This window comes from Molothrus aeneus, unplaced genomic scaffold (genome assembly GCF_037042795.1).
Source record: "Molothrus aeneus isolate 106 unplaced genomic scaffold, BPBGC_Maene_1.0 scaffold_35, whole genome shotgun sequence".
NCBI classification, from domain to species: Eukaryota; Metazoa; Chordata; class Aves; order Passeriformes; family Icteridae; genus Molothrus; species Molothrus aeneus.
Genome location: NW_027099016.1, coordinates 2,246,740 through 2,264,773, shown reverse-complemented (window position 1 = coordinate 2,264,773; position 18,034 = coordinate 2,246,740). Strand labels below are relative to the sequence as shown.

Below are 18,034 nucleotides of genomic sequence, written 5' to 3'. Positions count from 1 at the left end.
CCGCTCCCGCAGCGCCCTCACGCCAGCGGCAACACGCGCCGGACACGGCACAACGAACCCGCCTGAGCCCCCTGCCGCCCCCGAGACCCGCAGCGAGCCCCGAGACCCCGCACAACCCAGCGCGCCTCCCACCTGCGCTGCGGCCGCCTCCCAGCTCCCCCGCCGCCGCCTCACCGCGCTCCGGCCGCTGCCGCCGCTCCCGGGCCCGCACAGACGCTCCGCCAGTGGCGCCGCTGCCGAGCCACGGCCGCCCTCAGGCCGCCACCGGGGCCCTGCCCCGCCCCGATCCCACCAATCAGCGCGCCAGAACCACGACTGACGGCACCGTCGCCCAATCGCAGCCAGGGGCGGGCTCTGCACACGGCACAGCCTCGCCCCGCGCTCTCAGGGCCCCCCGGGCTGCGTGAGGGCAGAGCCGGAGATGAGGAACAGCCTTGGAACGGGCCCGGGCCCGAGGGGATTGAGCTGAAAACACAAACAAACTTCTCCGCACCTCCCGCCATGGCTTTGCCGAAGCACTGCGGCTTCGGTGGCTCCGGTCAGCGGGAAGCCCCGGAGCCTCACTACTGCTACCTTTAATTAGGAGCATCAAGGAATCGCTTTGATTTCCCCCAAAAAGGGAAAACTGCCCCAGCCCTGTGGATGAGTGGGCGAGGGGAGAGATTTCTGACAGAAAACTCCAAAAACTCAGAGCAGGATAATGAGAAGTAAGTGAAGAGCCTTAAATCCAGCCTTCCCCCACGCCTCCCTCCTTCCAGCTGCACCTCCTACCCCGGCAGTGCCGGAGACAGGGAATGGGGCCGTGCTCACTTCATGCCCCGGGGCTTCTCCCTCTGCTCAGGGACAGGAGTCGTTCCCCTGCTGCACCCTGGGCTCTCTCCCACCGGAGACTTCTCCAGGAACTTCTCCAAGCTGAGTCCATCCCACGGGGCACAGCCCCCCTCCAAGTGCTGCAGCGTGGGTCACTGTGCCCCGGGGTCAGTCCTGCCAGGACAGGCTGCTCCAGCGGGGCCCCTCTGGCCACGGGGTCACAGCCTCCTCTCAGGCATCCCCGTGCTCCAGCGTGGCTGCTCCGGGGGCTGCAGGGGGATCTCTGCATTCCCATGGATCTGCAGGGGGATCTCTGCATCCCCATGGATCTGCAGGGGGATCTCTGCATCCCCATGGATCTGCAGGGGGATCTCTGCATCCCCATGGATCTGCAGGGGGATCTCTGCATCTGGCACCGCCGTTTTTGGAGGCACCAGGAATAGGCTGAGCTCTGCCCGAAGCTCTTCTCACATTCCCCAAACCCTTCCCGGCACAGGGAGGCTTTTACCTCCTCACAGCTCCCCAGGCTGGGTTGGTAGCCCCTCCTCATGTGGGATCTCTGGGGCTTTTCCTCCCCATTGGATTCCTGTGCGGTGGAGCCGTTCCAAATGGCCTCTTCCACGAGGTTCTGTGGCAGGGATTTGTTCTCCCTGGTCTCTGTCCACAGCTCAGTGTGTGAGGGAGGAAGGACAAGGAGAGGAAGAGACAGGGAGAAGGGAAAAGGAAAAGGCAGGAACAAGGGAGGAAGGAGATGGGAAAGGAACATCGATGGATGTAGGACAGAATGAGGAGAAGAAGGAGGGTGGACAAGGAGAAGATGGGATTTGCCTCCATGCCAGAGGGAAGGGGAAGGAGATCCCCCCAGTCCATCCCTGGCAGGATGGCGTTGGCAGTGAGGCTGTCCTGCAGCGATGCTGGGCTGGGACATGGAGCAGCAGGGAGGGGAAAGGGGCAGTGATTCCTCCTGCCCTGCCTGGCTGTCCCAGTCTGGAGCGTCCTGGCGCTGCCGAGGCCCTTGGAGCGTCCGGCACTCAGGAGCCCGGAGCTCACGGCTGCTTTATAAAGCTGACAAAGTCGGCAGGATGGGTCTGGGTATGATCTCAGCAAACTGGGTTTATTGGTACAGGAACAGGGGACAGGTAATGTTCATCTACAACCGGCAACTGTTCATGCACTTTGACAATGACGTGGGTCAGTACAAGGACCGGGAGAGATCCCTCAGCAAATCCGGCACGGGCACAACAGACCTGGCCAGGACACAGGGAGGGAATTTATTACCAACCAAATCACAGCAGCACAAGGAGAAGGGAAAGAAATCTCTCCAGCACCTTCCCCCTATCCAACACGGATCACCCAGAACAGGGGTCACCAGGGCTCTGCCCAATGGGGGTCACTGGGGATCATCCAGCACGGATCCTCCCATGGGAGATGGAGCTGCAGCAGTGCACGAAGCCCTTCCCACACTCGGGACACTCGCAGGGCCTCTCCCTGGTGTGGAAGTGCTGGTGAGTGACGATCTCTGAATCCCACTTGAAGCTCTTCTGACATTCCAAGCACTCCTAGGGCCATTCCCCAGTGTGGGTCTTGTGGTGCTTGCTGAGGTCGGAGGTCCCACTGAAGCTCTTCCCACATTCCCCACACTCCCAGGGCCTCTCCCCAGTGTGGATGTTCAGGTGTTCCATCAGGGTGGAGCTGTAGCTGAAACCCTTCCCACATTCCAAGCACTTGTGGGGCTTCTCCCTGCCATGAGGCTTCTCCACCAGCTCTGAGCTCTGGCTGGATCTCCGGCCGCCTTCCTGGCTCAGGGGGGCTCTTTCCTCCCTGCAGCTCCCTGGGCTGGGTTTGCAGCCCCTCCTCGTGCGGAATCTCTGGGGCTTTTCCTCCTCCTCCGTCCAGCCACAGCTTGGGAATGACAGACCCTGGTTTGGGGAAACCAAGGTGGGAGCGCCTTGGAGTAGAGGCTCCTCCTGGCCAGGTCCATCTCTAGAAGTCAGCAGGAGTCTTCTGTCCATGAAAATCCCCACAATGTCAAGATTCAGCCCCAAAAAACTCTCCCAGCAGTTCCCTATTGCTGATCTCTCCACTTTTGGGGTTCCAGAGGTTTCCTTTCCTTAGGATCATGGGGGTCCAATGGTTCCAGGGGTTTTCCATTCTCCAGCGTCCTGCTCAGGGATGATTCAGGGGCTTTTAGGGGTCCATGGGGGCTCTTCTCCCCTGATGCTCTACTTTGAGATCCCAGGGATCCCAGGGGTCCCTCCTCTCCAGGCTCCCCCCCTTTCCAGTCTGCCGGGGTCCCCCAGCTCTGGGATTGCCCCTCTCTGCTCTCCCCACTCTGGGGGTCCCATGGGTTCCCCTCCTCTGCTCTCCCAGGGGTCCCCAGGACCAATGTCCTCCCCTGCCCATACTGGGCAATGGCCACGTGGGCCCCCAAATATCCCACAAGGGGCTCAGCTTTGGGCTCCTGCAAGATCCAAACCTACACACACAGAGAAAACAAAACCTCCCAGAGACACCAGATGATATTTGGGGTCAATTCCACAATCTGCGAGCTCCAAACACACCCCAATAAAAAACCCTCTCGGGGACCCCCCGATAGATTTGGGACGAGCTCCCCCTCCCCACTGAGCTGCAAGACGAGGTGGGGGCGATGGTCCCGTGGCTGCGGCCACAGGGGGCACTGGAACCTCCTGTTCCTGCTGTTCCTGCTCCTGCTCCTCCTCTTCCTGCTCCCCCTTTTCCCCTCTCCCTCCTCCTCCTCCTCCTTCCTAATCCCACCTCGTCCCCAGTTCCTGCCTTCTGTGTATTTAGAGTGGAGGACCTTGCTTGTTTTTAGAACTAGAACAAAGATCCCAGATGGAACAAGGCTTGCTGCTTTTAGTCAGAACTATCAGTGACTAAAGGTCACGTTTCCTTTGCTTTGGTCCTGTCCTTGTTCTCCTCAGTGTTCAGGCTGGGCTATGGGGTGTCCTTGTTTGCTGCATTTTCCGAGTTCGTCTTGCATCCTTTGGGCCATGGGCTGTGCCCTGGGAGGGTTCTTTGTGCTCCTTTGTGACACAGGAGAACCTTCCAGGCGGTTTCTGCGTGAGCTGCTGCTGGGATGTCACAGGAACAGCGCCACGTCGCCGTGGTGTTCCCGTTGCTGTGGGACACGGAGGCCTCAGTGCCCAGAGTGGCTCTGGGCTCGCTGCCGGAGGATCCTCCTGCCCGAGGCATTCTCAGCAGCCAGCCCAGCCCTGTCCTTCTGTGCTTGCAGGGCTACAGGCTGCAGGCGTGTGCAGCGCAGCCAAAATGATCCAGCACGTGGCTGCTGCAGTTTGCACTCTGTACTCTGTGGCTTATTCGGGGTATTTTTTAACCCACTTGGCACGTAAGTTGAGGTTTTCCCTCGGTGCAGCATCTGTGGCTTTGGGCTTGCTGTGTGCTTTCTGTTCTTCCTCTGGAGCTGAGTTGACTTTGGAACCAAATTGCCATGAAGACACCATTGCTTTGGGAGAGCTCCTGCCAGCAGCTGCAGCTGAAAAAGGGGGTGTCTACAGCCAGTGGGGCGTGCACAGCATCTGCAATGAGCCCTGGGGGGTTCTGTTCCCTCAAGCAGGGAGTCTGTGCCAGCAGAGCCTGGAACTCCCTCCCTTTGCTGCTCCAGCCAAGAACTGACCCAGCCCAGTGTTTTGTGCTTGTTCTCTTGCTTGCTGTGGGAAGGGACTGTGGCTCCTGGAGGGATGCAGTGAAAGCAAAATGCTCTCTTGGGGTTGCCTTGCTCCGTGGCATTCCCCAGCACTGGCAGTTTTTCTCCTAACAGCATCGGGTTCATGTTCCCTCTCCCATTGCAGGGCACCTCCTGTCTGGATTCCGAGCAGCTCCTCCTTCGGTGAGTGGGAAAGGAACCTTTGGTGTTTGGAATTGTGCAGCAAGTTGTGAGCTCGGCATGTGGCAGTCAAGGGCCAGCCTGGGAGGCTGAAGGAAAGTTCCTGTCAGTGTCTTTGCGGCAGCAGCAGCAGCAGCAAAGGAATTCCCATCAGTTTTCTCATTTTCTGCTGAAGAGCTTTTGAAGAGCTGCAGGTCTGGTTTTGCAGGCAGAGGATTGCTTGCTGGCTTTAGCTATGGTGGAAAATCGAATTCCCAACAATAAGTGGCAATGTCGACTTTAGCCCATTTTTAGTTGGAACAGCTCCAAACCCCATTTCTGCTTAGTGCAGCTGGATGTGCAGCTGAGGATAAATAAGGTGATAACTGAGATAGAACTTCCCGTCCCTCACGCTGCCGTCTGTCCACAGGGCACAGAAGCAGCACCAGCACCTCCTGGGGCTCCCTCTGCTTCCGAAGAGGAGGCCCAAGAGGAGGAAGACAGCAGTGAGCTTCCCGCTGCTCTGGGGGACGATGGTGAACTTCCCTCAGTGCCGGGAGATGACAGTGAACTTCCCGCTGCTCTGGGAGACAAGGGCGAACATCCCGCGGGGTGGGAATGCAACGGCGAGGCTCCCGCGGGGTGGGACAAGGACAGGGGACATCTCCCGGCCTGGGACGAGGACGGTGGATGTCCCCTGGTGTGGGACCAGAGTGGCCAAGCTCCCACGGAGTGGGATGAGGACAATGGATGTCTCCCAGTGTGGGATGAGGATGGAGGACATCCTGTGGCTTGGGAAGAGGAGAGTGAACATCTCCCAGCATGGGAAGTGGACAGCAAACATCCCCTGGCTTGGAAAGAGGATGGCGAACCTCCAGCGTGTTGGGAAGAGGATGGAGAAGCTGCAGCGTTTTGGGAAGAGGATGGAGAAGCTGCAGCATTTTGGGAAGAGGATGGAGAAGCTCCCTCTGCTTGGGAAGAGGACAATGAACCTCCCTCCGCTGTGGGATCCTGGGCTGAACATTCTGACAGCAGCACAGCCGGGCAGCCAGAGGGGAGAGGGGAGTGGTGCCTGATGCAGCTGAGTACGTCTGCTCTGTTCCTGGGTGCCCGAGCAGGTGCTGTGTGTGTGTCTGGGCATCAGCTGCACCCAGTGTTGCTCTGCAGCTGAATGTCACCGAGCCATTGATTGTCCTTCCCCAGCTGACACCAAGGGGCTCACGGCCCCAGGGAGTGGGGCTGGTTGTGGCTCTGCTGCAAGGCGGGGTCTCACTCTGGGAGGGAGCGTCTTCCACGTGGTTTCTTTCAGGGAACACCGTGAGCGAGGCGGAGCCTGCCGAGAAATACCTGGAAGTGGAGCAGATTGGCCAAGGGTAAGTGCACGGCAACTACTGCTGCACAAGCAGGGCCGGGTGTTGTGCTGGTGCAGGATCAGGTGAGAAGTCAGGAGAGCTCCAAGCACCTTCAGACACTGGGCTACCATCCTGCTGTCTCTCAGTCCTGATCAGAATTGATAACTGTGGTCAGAAGGCGCCGTCAAAGGCCCCTGAGGCTGGCAGTGTCCTGCCTGCAGCAAGGAGCAGGACCTGGAAGATCTTCTGTCCCTGGAACTGGATTGCCTAAAAGAGCAACTCACCATCTGGTGACTGTCAGAAAACAGTTCTCAAGAAGATTTCTTTCAAATATTTTCCTTCAAAAACTATCCACTGGTCAGGATTATCAACCTAATGGTTTAGAAACAGAAACCAGAGATGAACTAATAAGTGCTCTATTCTAGCACAGGTAGCAGACCCCATCCATTCAGTAACAGACACAGAGCTGATGCACTTGGGGGGAAAAAGCATCACCTGCCTGATGGCAGGGCCCTTGTGGAACCTGCAGGTCTTAGGCAGGAAATGGAAAAGGATGAAATGCATTCTTTTCCAGGTCTTTAGACACCCATTTCTCACCTCAGGTTTTGAACTAAAGCAATTCAGGGTGGACATTTGGGATTTTCTCCAGCCCAATTCCTTTGTGTTGGGTCTCAGTTTTCTCCTGCACACCTTGCATGGCAGAGGGCTGGTGGCTGCTGTGCTGTTGTTGGAAGGGTCGATGCACCCAGGTGTTTGTGAACGCTGCAGGCAGCAGAGATCTCCTGTCTGGGCTGGCTTTCCCTGCCAGGGCCTAAAGCGCTGCTTCTTTCTTCTCTGCTGTTTTGTCTCCAGGGCTTTCGGAACCGTTTATAAAGGACTCGACAGGGCCACTGGAGGAGAGGTCAGTGCCAACACGCCCAGCACGCCTGGCAGCTCTCCAGGGCTTTCCCCTCTGCTGGGAGCTGTGGCTGCAGCTTTGGGGGCCAGCAGAGCTTTCCTGCCCAGGCTGCTCCTCTGAAGGCAGAGCAGTGTCAGCCTGCAGAGCACAGCTGGGACAGACTTGGTCCTTCTGAAGCGCCAAAGGAATGCAAGGAGGGCAGCGGTGTCTGTCAGAGCAGGACACGCTGGCTTGGCCTTCATATCTAAAAGTGTGAATGCATCAGCTTCTGGAGACTGAGGCTCAATTTATCTTCATCCCAGCCTCAGATAGGAACATTATCTAGCTATTCTTAGCTAAACTATAACACTATTATGTCCATCCTGCCTTTCATTTTCAAAGGCTACCTCAAGGCCTAATTAGGCAGAGATCCTGCTTGAGCTCAATTTGGGGTTTTAGTCCTCCTTCAGCTGTTCACAGAGAGAGAGGGAGAGAAATGAGGAGATGGATGTCCAGAGCAAAGCTCTCTCCTAAACCCTGAAGTTGTGTTTGGGTCTGGTGTCAGTGACAGCCTGTGACAGGGATCACCTGAGCAATGGGTGTGCGTGTCTGCTTTGTTGTGCAATCCCAAACAGAGCAGCTGGATCTGAAATCATGACCAAATCCCATAGAATTGCTAAGGGGTTCCTGGCTGTTTTGCTCTGTTTTCACAGAACCAGAATTACCTCCTGCTTGCAAAATGGGTTTGAATAATAATAGTAGGAGTGTTGAGGCCATTTGAGAAGACTGTAGGTGCAGAGAATGTTGTTAGAGCTTTGAGGCTGACAGCTGAGGGACCATTTCTGCAGAGCTTGCAAGGCCAAATGTCTCTGGCCATGTGTCCTGTAAGCAGCCCCCAGCTGGCAGAGCAATGGGCTGTGGGAATGGCCCTTGCTGAGCTCTGTGTCCCATCCCAAGGCAGTTTGGCACAGCCCGGCTCCGTCACTCCACAAAGACTCACTCCGTGTTTGCTGTGGCCTCCTGCCACAGACTCCTCCAGTTAAAGGCTGCAATGTCCCTTCAGGTGGCCATCAAGAAAATGAGTCTCAGAGGGCAGAACAGGGAACGAGCTGTGAATGAGATCCTGCTCCTGAAGGACAAGAAGAACCCCAACATTGTCAACTCTTTGGACAGGTGAGTGATTCAGCTCTGATCCCGAGCCCGGGCCCTGCGTTAACCTTTCCTGGCATCCGGAGTCTGTAGCCTGTTTTGAAAATGCCTGACCCAGCCACATCTTCCCAAAGCAACAGCCTGGCAGTTCACTCCCTCCATGTGCTTTTGTTGCTTTGCTTTGGTTTTTCCTTCAAGTTGACCCCATTTGCTGTGTCTCTCAGCAAGTGCTGATAAACCACAGCAGAAATTATTTCCCTTGGCTTCTTCTTCCCAGCCCTTTTCCATTGCTACAGATGCCAGGAAGACCAAGTTCTTGTTTCCAGAAATGCCTCATTTGCCCATTTTTCACTGGCCTTGCCTGTTTATGAAGGGACTTTCTGAAAGGTTTTCTGACTGCTTTTGTCCCAAGTGCTGCATGACCTCCTGCCCTGGATAACCCTGGCAGTTGTGTTGCCTTGTTCTGGAGGGAATGGTGGAACTGATGAGTTCAGAAGCTGAACCAGCTGGGGCCAAGTGTTGTGATTCCATATTGATCTGGGCTGTTGCTAAACTGCATTTTTCACCTGCTTGCCATCTAAGGCCTCTCCTTTCTCACAGGTGTCTCCTTCCCCTTTAGACTGTGCAGATTCCAAGGGCTGGGCAGCCTGGCAGGAATGTCTCTCCATCTGATTCTGTCCTCACTGACAAGTGACCTGGAAACAAAACTCCCCTCCAGGCTTTTCCATGGGAGAATTGTGCTCTGCACTTTCATCTCCATGCCATTGTTTTCCTCTTCCAGCTTCCTTGTGGATGGAGATCTCTGGCTGGTGATGGAATACATGGATGGAGGAACTTTGCGGGACGTTGTCAGACAGACGCGCATGGATGAAGGAGAGATGGCAGCTGTCAGTCGGGAGGTGAGGGATCCTGCTTGTCACTCCCATGGCTGGGACACGATGGTCCTTCCAAACAGGGCGTGAGAACAGGAGTGGCTCCATGCTCAGGGCTTTGTTTCTGTGTTGTTTTCATGAGCTGGAGAAGAAAGAGCCTCTGCAGTGAATGGCCTTCCAGCATCACTGCACTTCTACTCTGTTCTTGTTCTCTCTCCTGCTGTTGTGGTACTCTCTGTGTGCTTTGGATTTGATTTGCTGTTCTCAGCTTTGCCTTGAACTGTTTGCCTGGAGCTTGTGTGCACTGCACTCCTGGCCTGTCACAGCAAAGCTGCTGCTGGCAGAATTCTGAGCTGTCCTTTCTGGTGTGATATATTCCAGCCATTGGTTTTTGCCCTCGTGTTTCTTGTTCTCTCTCAGTGTCTGCAGGGCCTGGATTTCCTCCATTCCAACCGGGTGATCCACAGGGATCTGAAGAGCTCCAACATCCTCCTGGGCATGGACGGCTCTGTCAGGCTGGGTGGGTGTTCCTGGCCAGGCACGGCGCTCCCGGGCTGCGGGGCTGGGGCTGCTTCCCAGGGAGGGCCAGAGCCCCACAAGGGCTGCTGGGGGCACTGCCTGGCCCCTGCTGCCAGCTGAGAGCGGCTGCCCCTGCAGAGAGCTCAGGAGAGGAGCAGGGGGCCAGCAGTGCCTTTGTTCTGGCCATGGCCCTTCCAGAGGGGCAGCAGTGGGAATCTAAAGCTCCAAGGGAATCAGTAAAAGCCACTGCAGGAAAGCTGAGGGTTTCTTGAAGGACCCAGTTCCATCTTTCCTTGGCTACAGCCCTAAGGACTTTTCCAGCTGACTTCACTACTGCAGTCTCAGATTGAGCGTGCAGTAGATTGAATCTTTGTGCTTGGTTTCCTCATTGCAGCTGCCTTTGACAGGGTTTGTTTCTGTCCTCAGCTGATTTTGGCCTCTGCGCTCAGCTCAGCCCTGAGCAGGACCAGCGCAGCTCCATGGTGGGCACTGCTCACTGGATGGCCCCAGAAGTTGTGACCAGATCTCCTTATGGCCCCAAGGTGGACATCTGGTCCTTTGGCATTGTGACCATCGAGATGGTGGAAGGAGAACCTCCTTACTTCAGGGAAACGGCGGCCATGGTAAGAGGCAAATTCTCCAGGGGCTGCAGAGGCTGCGAGCACAGGGGGACCCTGCACTGGGAGCAGCAGCTGGAGGTTTCTGCACATGGGAAGGGAATTCCCAGAGGACTTGTGCCTCCACACAGACGAATTTTCTGCAGTCTCCAGCAACAATTTGCTTTGGGCTTTTCATTGTTGCAGCTCTTCTAGCTGAGAGGATGACCTGGAAATATGAAGCAAGTGCATCAGCTCTAATGTTATCTTGCAAGAAAACCCCACACCATCCCCAAATCCCAGCCCCAAACCCAACAAGTTTTCTGCAGGAGTTTCTAAAAGAGGTTTTGCAAGATGATCTCCCCTGATTCTTCTCACTGGGAAACTTGTTGAAAACATGAAGATGATGGTTGAACATCCCCATAGTCTAACATATTTCTTTCCTAGTCCAAGCTACTTTTTCTGTGTCACCAAGCCTGAGCTTTCAGCATCACAAACCTCCTGTTTCTTGCCTGGCAGTTTCTGGGATGGGGCATCAGGAATGCATTTACTTGAGTGTCAGTGGCACTGCAGAAATGCACTTGATGGAAGAATCCTCTGAAATAACACAGGCAAACCACAGTGAATCTGGAAAATGGCCTGTAAAGCTGGTGTCCATATTTGGAGAAGCAAAATGGGCTATTTCTGATGGAGGTTCCTACTAACAAAGCCAGCCAATGAAACTGGCTCTCAAGGCGAGATCATTTGGATGTTGCAGTGGCTGTGGCAGCCCCAGGGTTTGGGTTTTTTGCTTGGCATAGCAAAATGAGCTCTGAGCAGCATCTCTGGCAGGGAGGAAAGTGCCCCTGGAGCTGGGGCTGAGGCCCCGGGGTGGATGTGAGCCCGTGTGGGTGTGAAGGAAGCTGGCAGAGCACTGAGTTTGCTTTCCCTGCAGGCTCGCGCTCTGATCCGGCAGAACGGGACCCCGCAGCTGCAGGAGCCCCGGCGCCTGTCGGCTCTGCTGCGGGACTTCCTCGAGTGCAGCCTGGAGCCGGACGAGGAGCGGCGCTGGGCTGCCCAGGAGCTGCTGCAGGTGAGAGCCAAGGGCTGCAGGGGAAGCAGCAGCGCCAGGGAGGGGTTTTCTTGTGGGGCCCCCTCCGATAGTCTCCAGTCTCGCTGCGTTCCACGCGCAGAGCGAGCAGAATCCTCGCCTGCTGTGGCCTGGCAGGCTCCTTTCGAGCTCATCTGGACCTGGTGCCCCACAGCGAGCAGGGACATCTTCAAGCAGCTCAGGGGGCTCAGAGCCCTGCCTCACCTGAGCTTGGATGTTTCCAGGCAGGAGGCACCTCCCACATCTCTGGGCACCTTCTGTCAGTGTTTCCCCACTCTCCCGGTTAAAAAATTCTTCCTTAGATCTAATCTGAGCCTGCTTCCCTCGATGTTCAAACCATTTCCCTTTGTCCTGTTGCAACAGAGCCTGTGAGGAACTTGACTCTGGAAAGTAACAGTTCATTTCTTTCCTTTTTATGCTTTGGACAGCACCCGTTTTTATCATCAGCCAAGCCTCTCTCCAGCCTGACCCCTCTGATCACTGCAGCAAAGCAACTGAGGGAGCAGCAGAGCAGATGAAGCACTTGAGGACAGCTTCTTCTTACAGTAGTTAGGACAATTAGTTAGTCATGGTAGTTAGCACTGGCAGTTAGTTAGGGTAGTTAGCATTGCTAGTTAGTTATGGTAGTTAGAACAGCCTGTTTGTTATGAAAGTTTTATGAATAAAAACTCTCTTAAACCTCAACTCCCCTGACGTGTCCCTTCCTTCTCCCGCCGTGACTCAGCTGCCCGGAGCAATGTGAGGGGAGAGCGGGCCCAGCCTGGCCCAGAGCTGAGCCCCAGCAGAGCCCTGGCAGAGCCCAGAGCAGCCTCGGCACCTGCAGAGTCAGCCTGGAAGGAGGCGCTTGGAGCCTTCTCGGCTGCACCCGGCTCTTGGTTACAAACTGTGTGTGCTGGAAAATGCCACCGGCTCTGCAGGAGGGCAGAAGGGGCCTGGGGAAGGCCCAGGTGCTCCATGCAAGGGAAAAACCTGCCCTGGGTTTGTTATAAATAACTAGGTAGTGTTGGCTTTTGCTATTATGTATTGACTTCTGCAAAATATTCTTAATCACAACGAGTTTGATATAGTACAGTTTGTAATCACTTTTAACTGCTTTTGCTATAGTACAATTTGTCAGCTTTTTGTGGCCAATGCCCTGGCCCCTGTGTAGCTCATATCCTCAGAACATCATTTATGGATGACATTTCAGTTTGAGGACAGTGTGAAAAACATACATTATAGTTTTGGCTTTTGCAAAATATTAAAGTGGATGCCATGTGTTGTGCATTAGAATGTTAACTTTTGTAGAAGTAGCTGTAATTGTGAAATAAGAACTAATGCTTTTATTTTTGTAACTAACTGACAATAACAACTCAGAGATATTTGTGAAAGAGCTAATGTTCATTTAAAGTTCTTGTGGAAATAGCTAAAAGCCTCTGCATGGTCAGATAACATCTAAGGAAGGGATGTGATGAGGCCCCTGCCACTGACCCTTCCACTGTCAATAACTGTCACCTGCTGAAACCACAGACCAGGGGCCCTTGTGAGGCAGTGACACACAACCCTCAAAACAGCAATCCAGGATTCCTTCACGTGCTCTAAAAAGGCGAGTTGGGGGTCAAACCAACCTAAAGAATTCCTAGAACATGTAAATGAGTTCCAGGAAAAGTTTGAATATGTATAATCATTATGAATATGTATTTGAACAATACAATGGAGAAGCTAGACAAGAAGAGTTGCTGTGGTTAACCAGTGTGCCTCTGGCCATTGCCAACACCCAGCGCTGTTACTGATTTGTCCCTTATTATTCCTTATTAAACTTTCAAAAATTCTAAAGAGTGAGGCTCATTTCTCACAAAACCCAAGGTACTCACCCCCTTGTTCTTCCCCCAAAGCCAGGATTTGTCAATCCTAAACTTTGTCTGGATGGAGGAGAAGGAGGCCGCGAGGAAAAGGAAGATGCACTGGTGTGGAGGCCCATGGGAGTCTCAATCTCCCACCCGTGGAGGACTGGTCCCTAATAAGAAGAATAGATTTAAAGGTTATGGGGAGAAGCTTGCTTCTCCTATAGATCTTTGCTGGTACATGCTGACTTTTGGAAAGTTATGTTACCCCATTGGCCCGTTGGCCTAATTACCCTAGTTCAACCCCTGTTACCCATCTTTGCTTAGTCCCTAGAATGTTCTCCCTCTCTGTCCCTTCATTCGCCCAGTTTACTGCATTCCTCTGCCCCTGTTTCCCTATTAGCTGTCCTGACCCTTAAACCCTCCTTTGCCCCATTTTCCCCTATATCCATTGGACCCTGACCCTCAGCTCCACCCTCACTACCCCATATAAAAACCCCCTGTGCCCTCAGCTTGCACCCTGTCTTTGTGCCTGGACCCTGTTCAGCTCTGTCCCCTGTTCCTGTACCAATAAACCCAGTTTGCTGAGATCATACCCAGACCCATCCTGCCGACTTTGTCAGCTTTATAAAGCAGCCGTGAGCTCCGGGCTCCTGAGTGCCGGACGCTCCAAGGGCCTTGGCAGCGCCAGGACGCTCCAGACTGGGACAGCCAGGCAGGGCAGGAGGAATCACTGCCCCTTTCCCCTCCCTGCTGCTCCATCTCCCAGCCCAGCATCGCTGCAGGACAGCCTCACTGCCAACGCCATCCTGCCAGGGATGGACTGGGGGGACCTCCTTCCCCTTCCCTCTGGCATGGAGGCAAATCCCATCTTCTCCTTGTCCACCCTCCTTCCTCTCCTCATTCTGTCCTTCATCCATCCATGTTCCTTTCCCATCTCCTTCCTCCCTTGTTCCTTCTCGTTCCTTCCTCTCTTCCTGCCTTTTCCTTTTCCCTTCTCCCTGTCTCTTCCTCTCCTTGTCCTTCCTCCCCCAGGCACTGAGCTGCGGACAGAGACCAGGGAGAACAAATCCCTGCCACAGAACCTCGTGGAAGAGGCCATTTGGAACAGCTCCACGGCGCAGGAATCCAATGGGGAGGAAAAGCCCCAGAGATCCCACACGAGGAGGGGCTGCCAACCCAGCCTGGGGAGCTGTGAGGAGGTAAAACCCTCCCTGTGCTGGGAAGGGTGTGGGGAATGTGAGAAGAGCTTCAGGCAGAGTTCAGCCTATTCCTGGTGCCTCCAAAAATGGCGGTGCCAGATGCAGAGATCTCCCCGCAGATCCATGGGGATGCAGAGATCCCCCTGCAGCCCCCGGAGCAGCCACGCTGGAGCACGGGGATGCCTGAGAGGAGGCTGTGACCCCGTGGCCAGAGGGGCCCCGCTGGAGCAGCCTGTCCTGGCAGGACTGACCCCGGGGCACAGTGACCCACGCTGCAGCACTTGGAGGGGGGCTGTGCCCCGTGGGATGGACTCAGCTTGGAGAAGTTCCTGGAGAAGTCTCCGGTGGGAGAGAGCCCAGGGTGCAGCAGGGGAACGACTCCTGTCCCTGAGCAGAGGGAGAAGCCCCGGGGCATGAAGTGAGCACGGCCCCATTCCCTGTCTCCGGCACTGCCGGGGTAGGAGGTGCAGCTGGAAGGAGGGAGGCGTGGGGGAAGGCGGGATTTAAGGCTCTTCACTTACATCTCATTTTCCTCCTCTGAGTTTTTAGTTTTCTGTCAGAAATCTCTCCCCTCCCCCACTCATCCACAGGGCTTTGGGGCGGTTTTCCCTTTTTGGGAGAAATCAAAGCGATGCACTGATGCTCCTAATTAGGGGTAGCAGTAGTGAGGCTCCGGGGCTTTCCGCGGAGCCGGAGCCACAGAAGCCGCAGTGCCGGGAAAGCCGTGGCGGGAGGCGCGGAGAAGTTTGTTTGTGTTTTCAGCTCAATCCCGCTCGGGCCCGGGCCCGTTCCAGGGTTGTTCCTCATCTCCGGCTCTGCCCTCACGCAGCCCGGGGGGCCCTGAGAGCGCGGGGCGAGGCTGTGCCGTGTGCAGAGCCCGCCCCCGGCTGCGATTGGGCGACGGTGCCGTCAGTCGTGGTTCTGGCGCGCTGATTGGTGGGATCGGGGCGGGGCAGGGCCCCGGTGGCGGCCTGAGGGCGGCCGTGGCTCGGCAGCGGCGCCACTGGCGGAGCGTCTGTGCGGGCCCGGGAGCGGCGGCAGCGGCCGGAGCGCGGTGAGGCGGCGGCGGAGCTGGGAGGCGGCCGCAGCGCAGGTGGGAGGCGCGCTGGGTTGTGCGGGAGCTCGGGGCTCGCTGCGGGCCTCGGGGGCGGCAGGGGGCTCAGGCGGGTTCGTTGTGCCGTGTCCGGCGCGTGTTGCCGCTGGCGTGAGGGCGCCGCGGTAGCGGCTGCCCGCGGTCTCCTTGCGGCCGCTGCCTCGGCAGGAGCCGCTGCCGGAGCAGCGCTGGCTCGGCCCGGTTCCTGTGGCTGGGACAGAGGCGGCTGCCCCGTGCCCGGGGCTGTGCGGGGAAATTCACGTGGCCGGAGGTTTCTGTGCCCCGAGGAGACAGAGGAGTCCTGTACAAGTGACTTTATTGCTGAGCAGAGGGAGAGGCCGTGGGGCATTTGCCGTGCGCTCTCTGCCATTGTTGTAGTTCGCAGCCTCCTTTTTATCCTCATTTTCCCGGCCTCATCTCCCTCTCCCTTTGCCCACTGGCTGAGGTACTTGGAAGGTTCAGACCTCCCCATCCGCCAACTGCATGTCCTCGTTAATGTGCAACCCCACTTTTGTGGAACAGCCGATATTCACGGCTCTGTTAAGTCTTTGTTCTTCTGGAAGTTCAGGAATTTAGTGGGACTTTGAGGAGCTTTCCGTGTCAATTTCTAACATTTTCTGAAACTGATGGTTTCTCCTGTTACTTCCTTATCTACAAGTCCCTGGCCCTATCTCCGGCAGACTCACTCATTGACTCGGTTTTTTCTTACTGAGTCTTCTTTGGTTTTGGGATTATTCTCAGTGCCCTCATTCCCTGTCCTTCTGTAGCCGTTTCTGGATCAGGAGGCCTGGCTGCCACCTGCATCCCCTCGCTCAGCTGCTGAATGAGCTGCACTCTCAAGGTGTGGAGCATGGTAAAAAGGTGAGAGTTGCTGTAGCACATCAGAGGATCCTGCACATCACATCACCATCGTTAACCCATGGTCTGCCAGGGAGCCACAAAAATGTCCCATTCCCATTCTTTGCACATTTGGGCCAGAACATGAGCTGCTTTCTTGTTTCTTTTGTTATATTTTTCAGCACTTTTCCTTTGTCATCTATTTGCCAAGACCAGTTTGAGTCATTTTATTTTCTACAAACTCCTCCTTTTTCTGCTAACAGATGATCTGATCCCATCCCATGGTGAAATGTTGTGTTCCTCATTTCAGTGGATTGGTCAGCAGGAAGGTCAGGAGCTGGAGCTGTCTGGTTGGTTATTCCCAGGGCAGCTTGTAATCTAATGATGCCATTGAAATGAGAAATGGGTTCTGTGGCTCCTGACATGAATTGGTTTGGGTTCCCAGGGGCTGGTGCATGGTGTTGTAGGATTTGTTCTGCTGGCCGTTCATCTTTTCTCCATTTTTGGCTGCTCTCTCCAGCCAGGACTGCATCAATTGATGCTTTTCTCTAATTTAATCATCAAATACTTGGATTCCCAACTGATTTCCCTGAACTTGTGGTAGCAAGAACATTTCAGTGCTCTAATACACCCTATATAACACAGACAGTGACTGCACATGTTGGAGTGGGCAGAGAGATGATTCCCCCCCATTTATTTATAGTGAAGTTTTCCCAACATTCTCCATTTGCTGTTTCCCTTTGCAGCTTCACCCGTTTCTGTTGCAGGGTCAGATATCCTCACCCTGGACTCTGCCTTGAGCTGTGCAAATTCCATCAGGGCAAGCAGGCAGAGCTTGGGGTGAGGGCAGAGGGAATCAGCCCAACTCCTGCCCCAGGCAAGAGACCCAGGTACATTGTCCAGGCTTTGCCCAGCAGTGTTCATTTGCATTTCTAAAGCTCCTCTCCAGGCTGCCTGGAATGAAGCTTCTCTTCCAGGGCAGCCGTCTGGTGAGTCACATGTGGCCCCCCCAGAATCTGCTTTTTTTAAAAAAAGTATCAACTATTTACGAGTTAAAAGTGTTACAGTTAAAGCTGTTCAATTTTGCAAAATTCAACATAAAGGCGGACATGGAAAAACCCAGAGCAAAAATTGATTCTCACACTTCTGTCCCAAACCTACCTGACAATATAAAAAATTACGAAAAAATTTTCCCATGTTGTAATTTTGTCACTGAAACTGCAGGAAAACAAAAACTCTCCAAGAATCCTTTAGTGTTAGAGAGTCAAGGCATTACTTGTTTCTGGCCAGGATGTGCAACAGAAATAATTTCTTTCACAAATAGCCCGGCTGTGCAGAGAAATCATTCCATGACACGTGAGTTTTACTAGATTTTTCCTAAACTTTATGTAGTCTGAACCAATCTAAATCCAGTGCTTTAATGTTCATTGCTTCCAAGTTGTGTAAGTTTTTAGTATTTGGTTTCCTATTGTGAAGCCATTTATTATATTGAACAATAGTTTTTGAGAAATAAAAGAATTAAAAGACACTTAAAAGTATATCAAGGGGATCGCAGAAGTTAATAAATAACCTAAAATACACTATTAGGAAGAAGTTAATAAATAACCTAAAATACACTGTTAGGGAGCCCTAACTTTGATCAGATATCTAGATAAGTTAACCAAAAACACTCACAGAAGAGACTTTGGAATTAGAATATTTGAAGAGGAAACATTGGAATTAGAATATTTGAAGAGAAAAGCAGAAATGGAAGCCAATAAGTTAAAGTGACCTGCCAAGCCGTTAGAATCAAGCCAACTACAACAGTAACTTCTGCCAAGCCATGGAAAGACATGCCAAGAATAACAGGAAACTGCCCAAATTAGGAAAAGCTTGAAATTTAACTAAGGAAGACCAAGAATTCCTGGAAGACTCCACCTGTACTCCTGCCTACCTATGAATATGCATGTAATAATGATGTAATCCTTCTT

General features: G+C 54.2%; 1 protein-coding gene and 1 pseudogene across 1 annotated transcript; both read left to right on the top strand.

Moving 5' to 3' along the window:
- Window positions 1-18,034, top strand: part of LOC136570616 (zinc finger protein 850-like) — a 172,271-nt pseudogene that overhangs the window by 141,760 nt on the left and 12,477 nt on the right.
- Window positions 1,953-11,627, top strand: LOC136570558 (serine/threonine-protein kinase PAK 3-like). Its single transcript, XM_066571031.1, has 11 exons — window positions 1,953-1,997; window positions 4,641-4,678; window positions 5,085-5,722; window positions 5,964-6,027; window positions 6,859-6,907; window positions 7,947-8,056; window positions 8,814-8,931; window positions 9,325-9,424; window positions 9,850-10,046; window positions 10,954-11,091; window positions 11,538-11,627. Exons 1-11 carry the CDS (start codon window positions 1,953-1,955, stop codon window positions 11,625-11,627), a joined length of 1,587 nt encoding a protein of 528 aa, XP_066427128.1.

Coding starts and splice junctions, on each gene's coding strand:
- LOC136570558 (XM_066571031.1), top strand. CDS start 1,953: ATGTTCATCTACAACCGGCAACTGTTCATGCACTTTGACAATGAC. Junction 1,998..4,640: donor TCATGCACTTTGACAATGAC/GTGGGTCAGTAC, acceptor CTCCCATTGCAG/GGCACCTCCTGTCTGGATTC. Junction 6,028..6,858: donor GTGGAGCAGATTGGCCAAGG/GTAAGTGCACGG, acceptor TTTTGTCTCCAG/GGCTTTCGGAACCGTTTATA.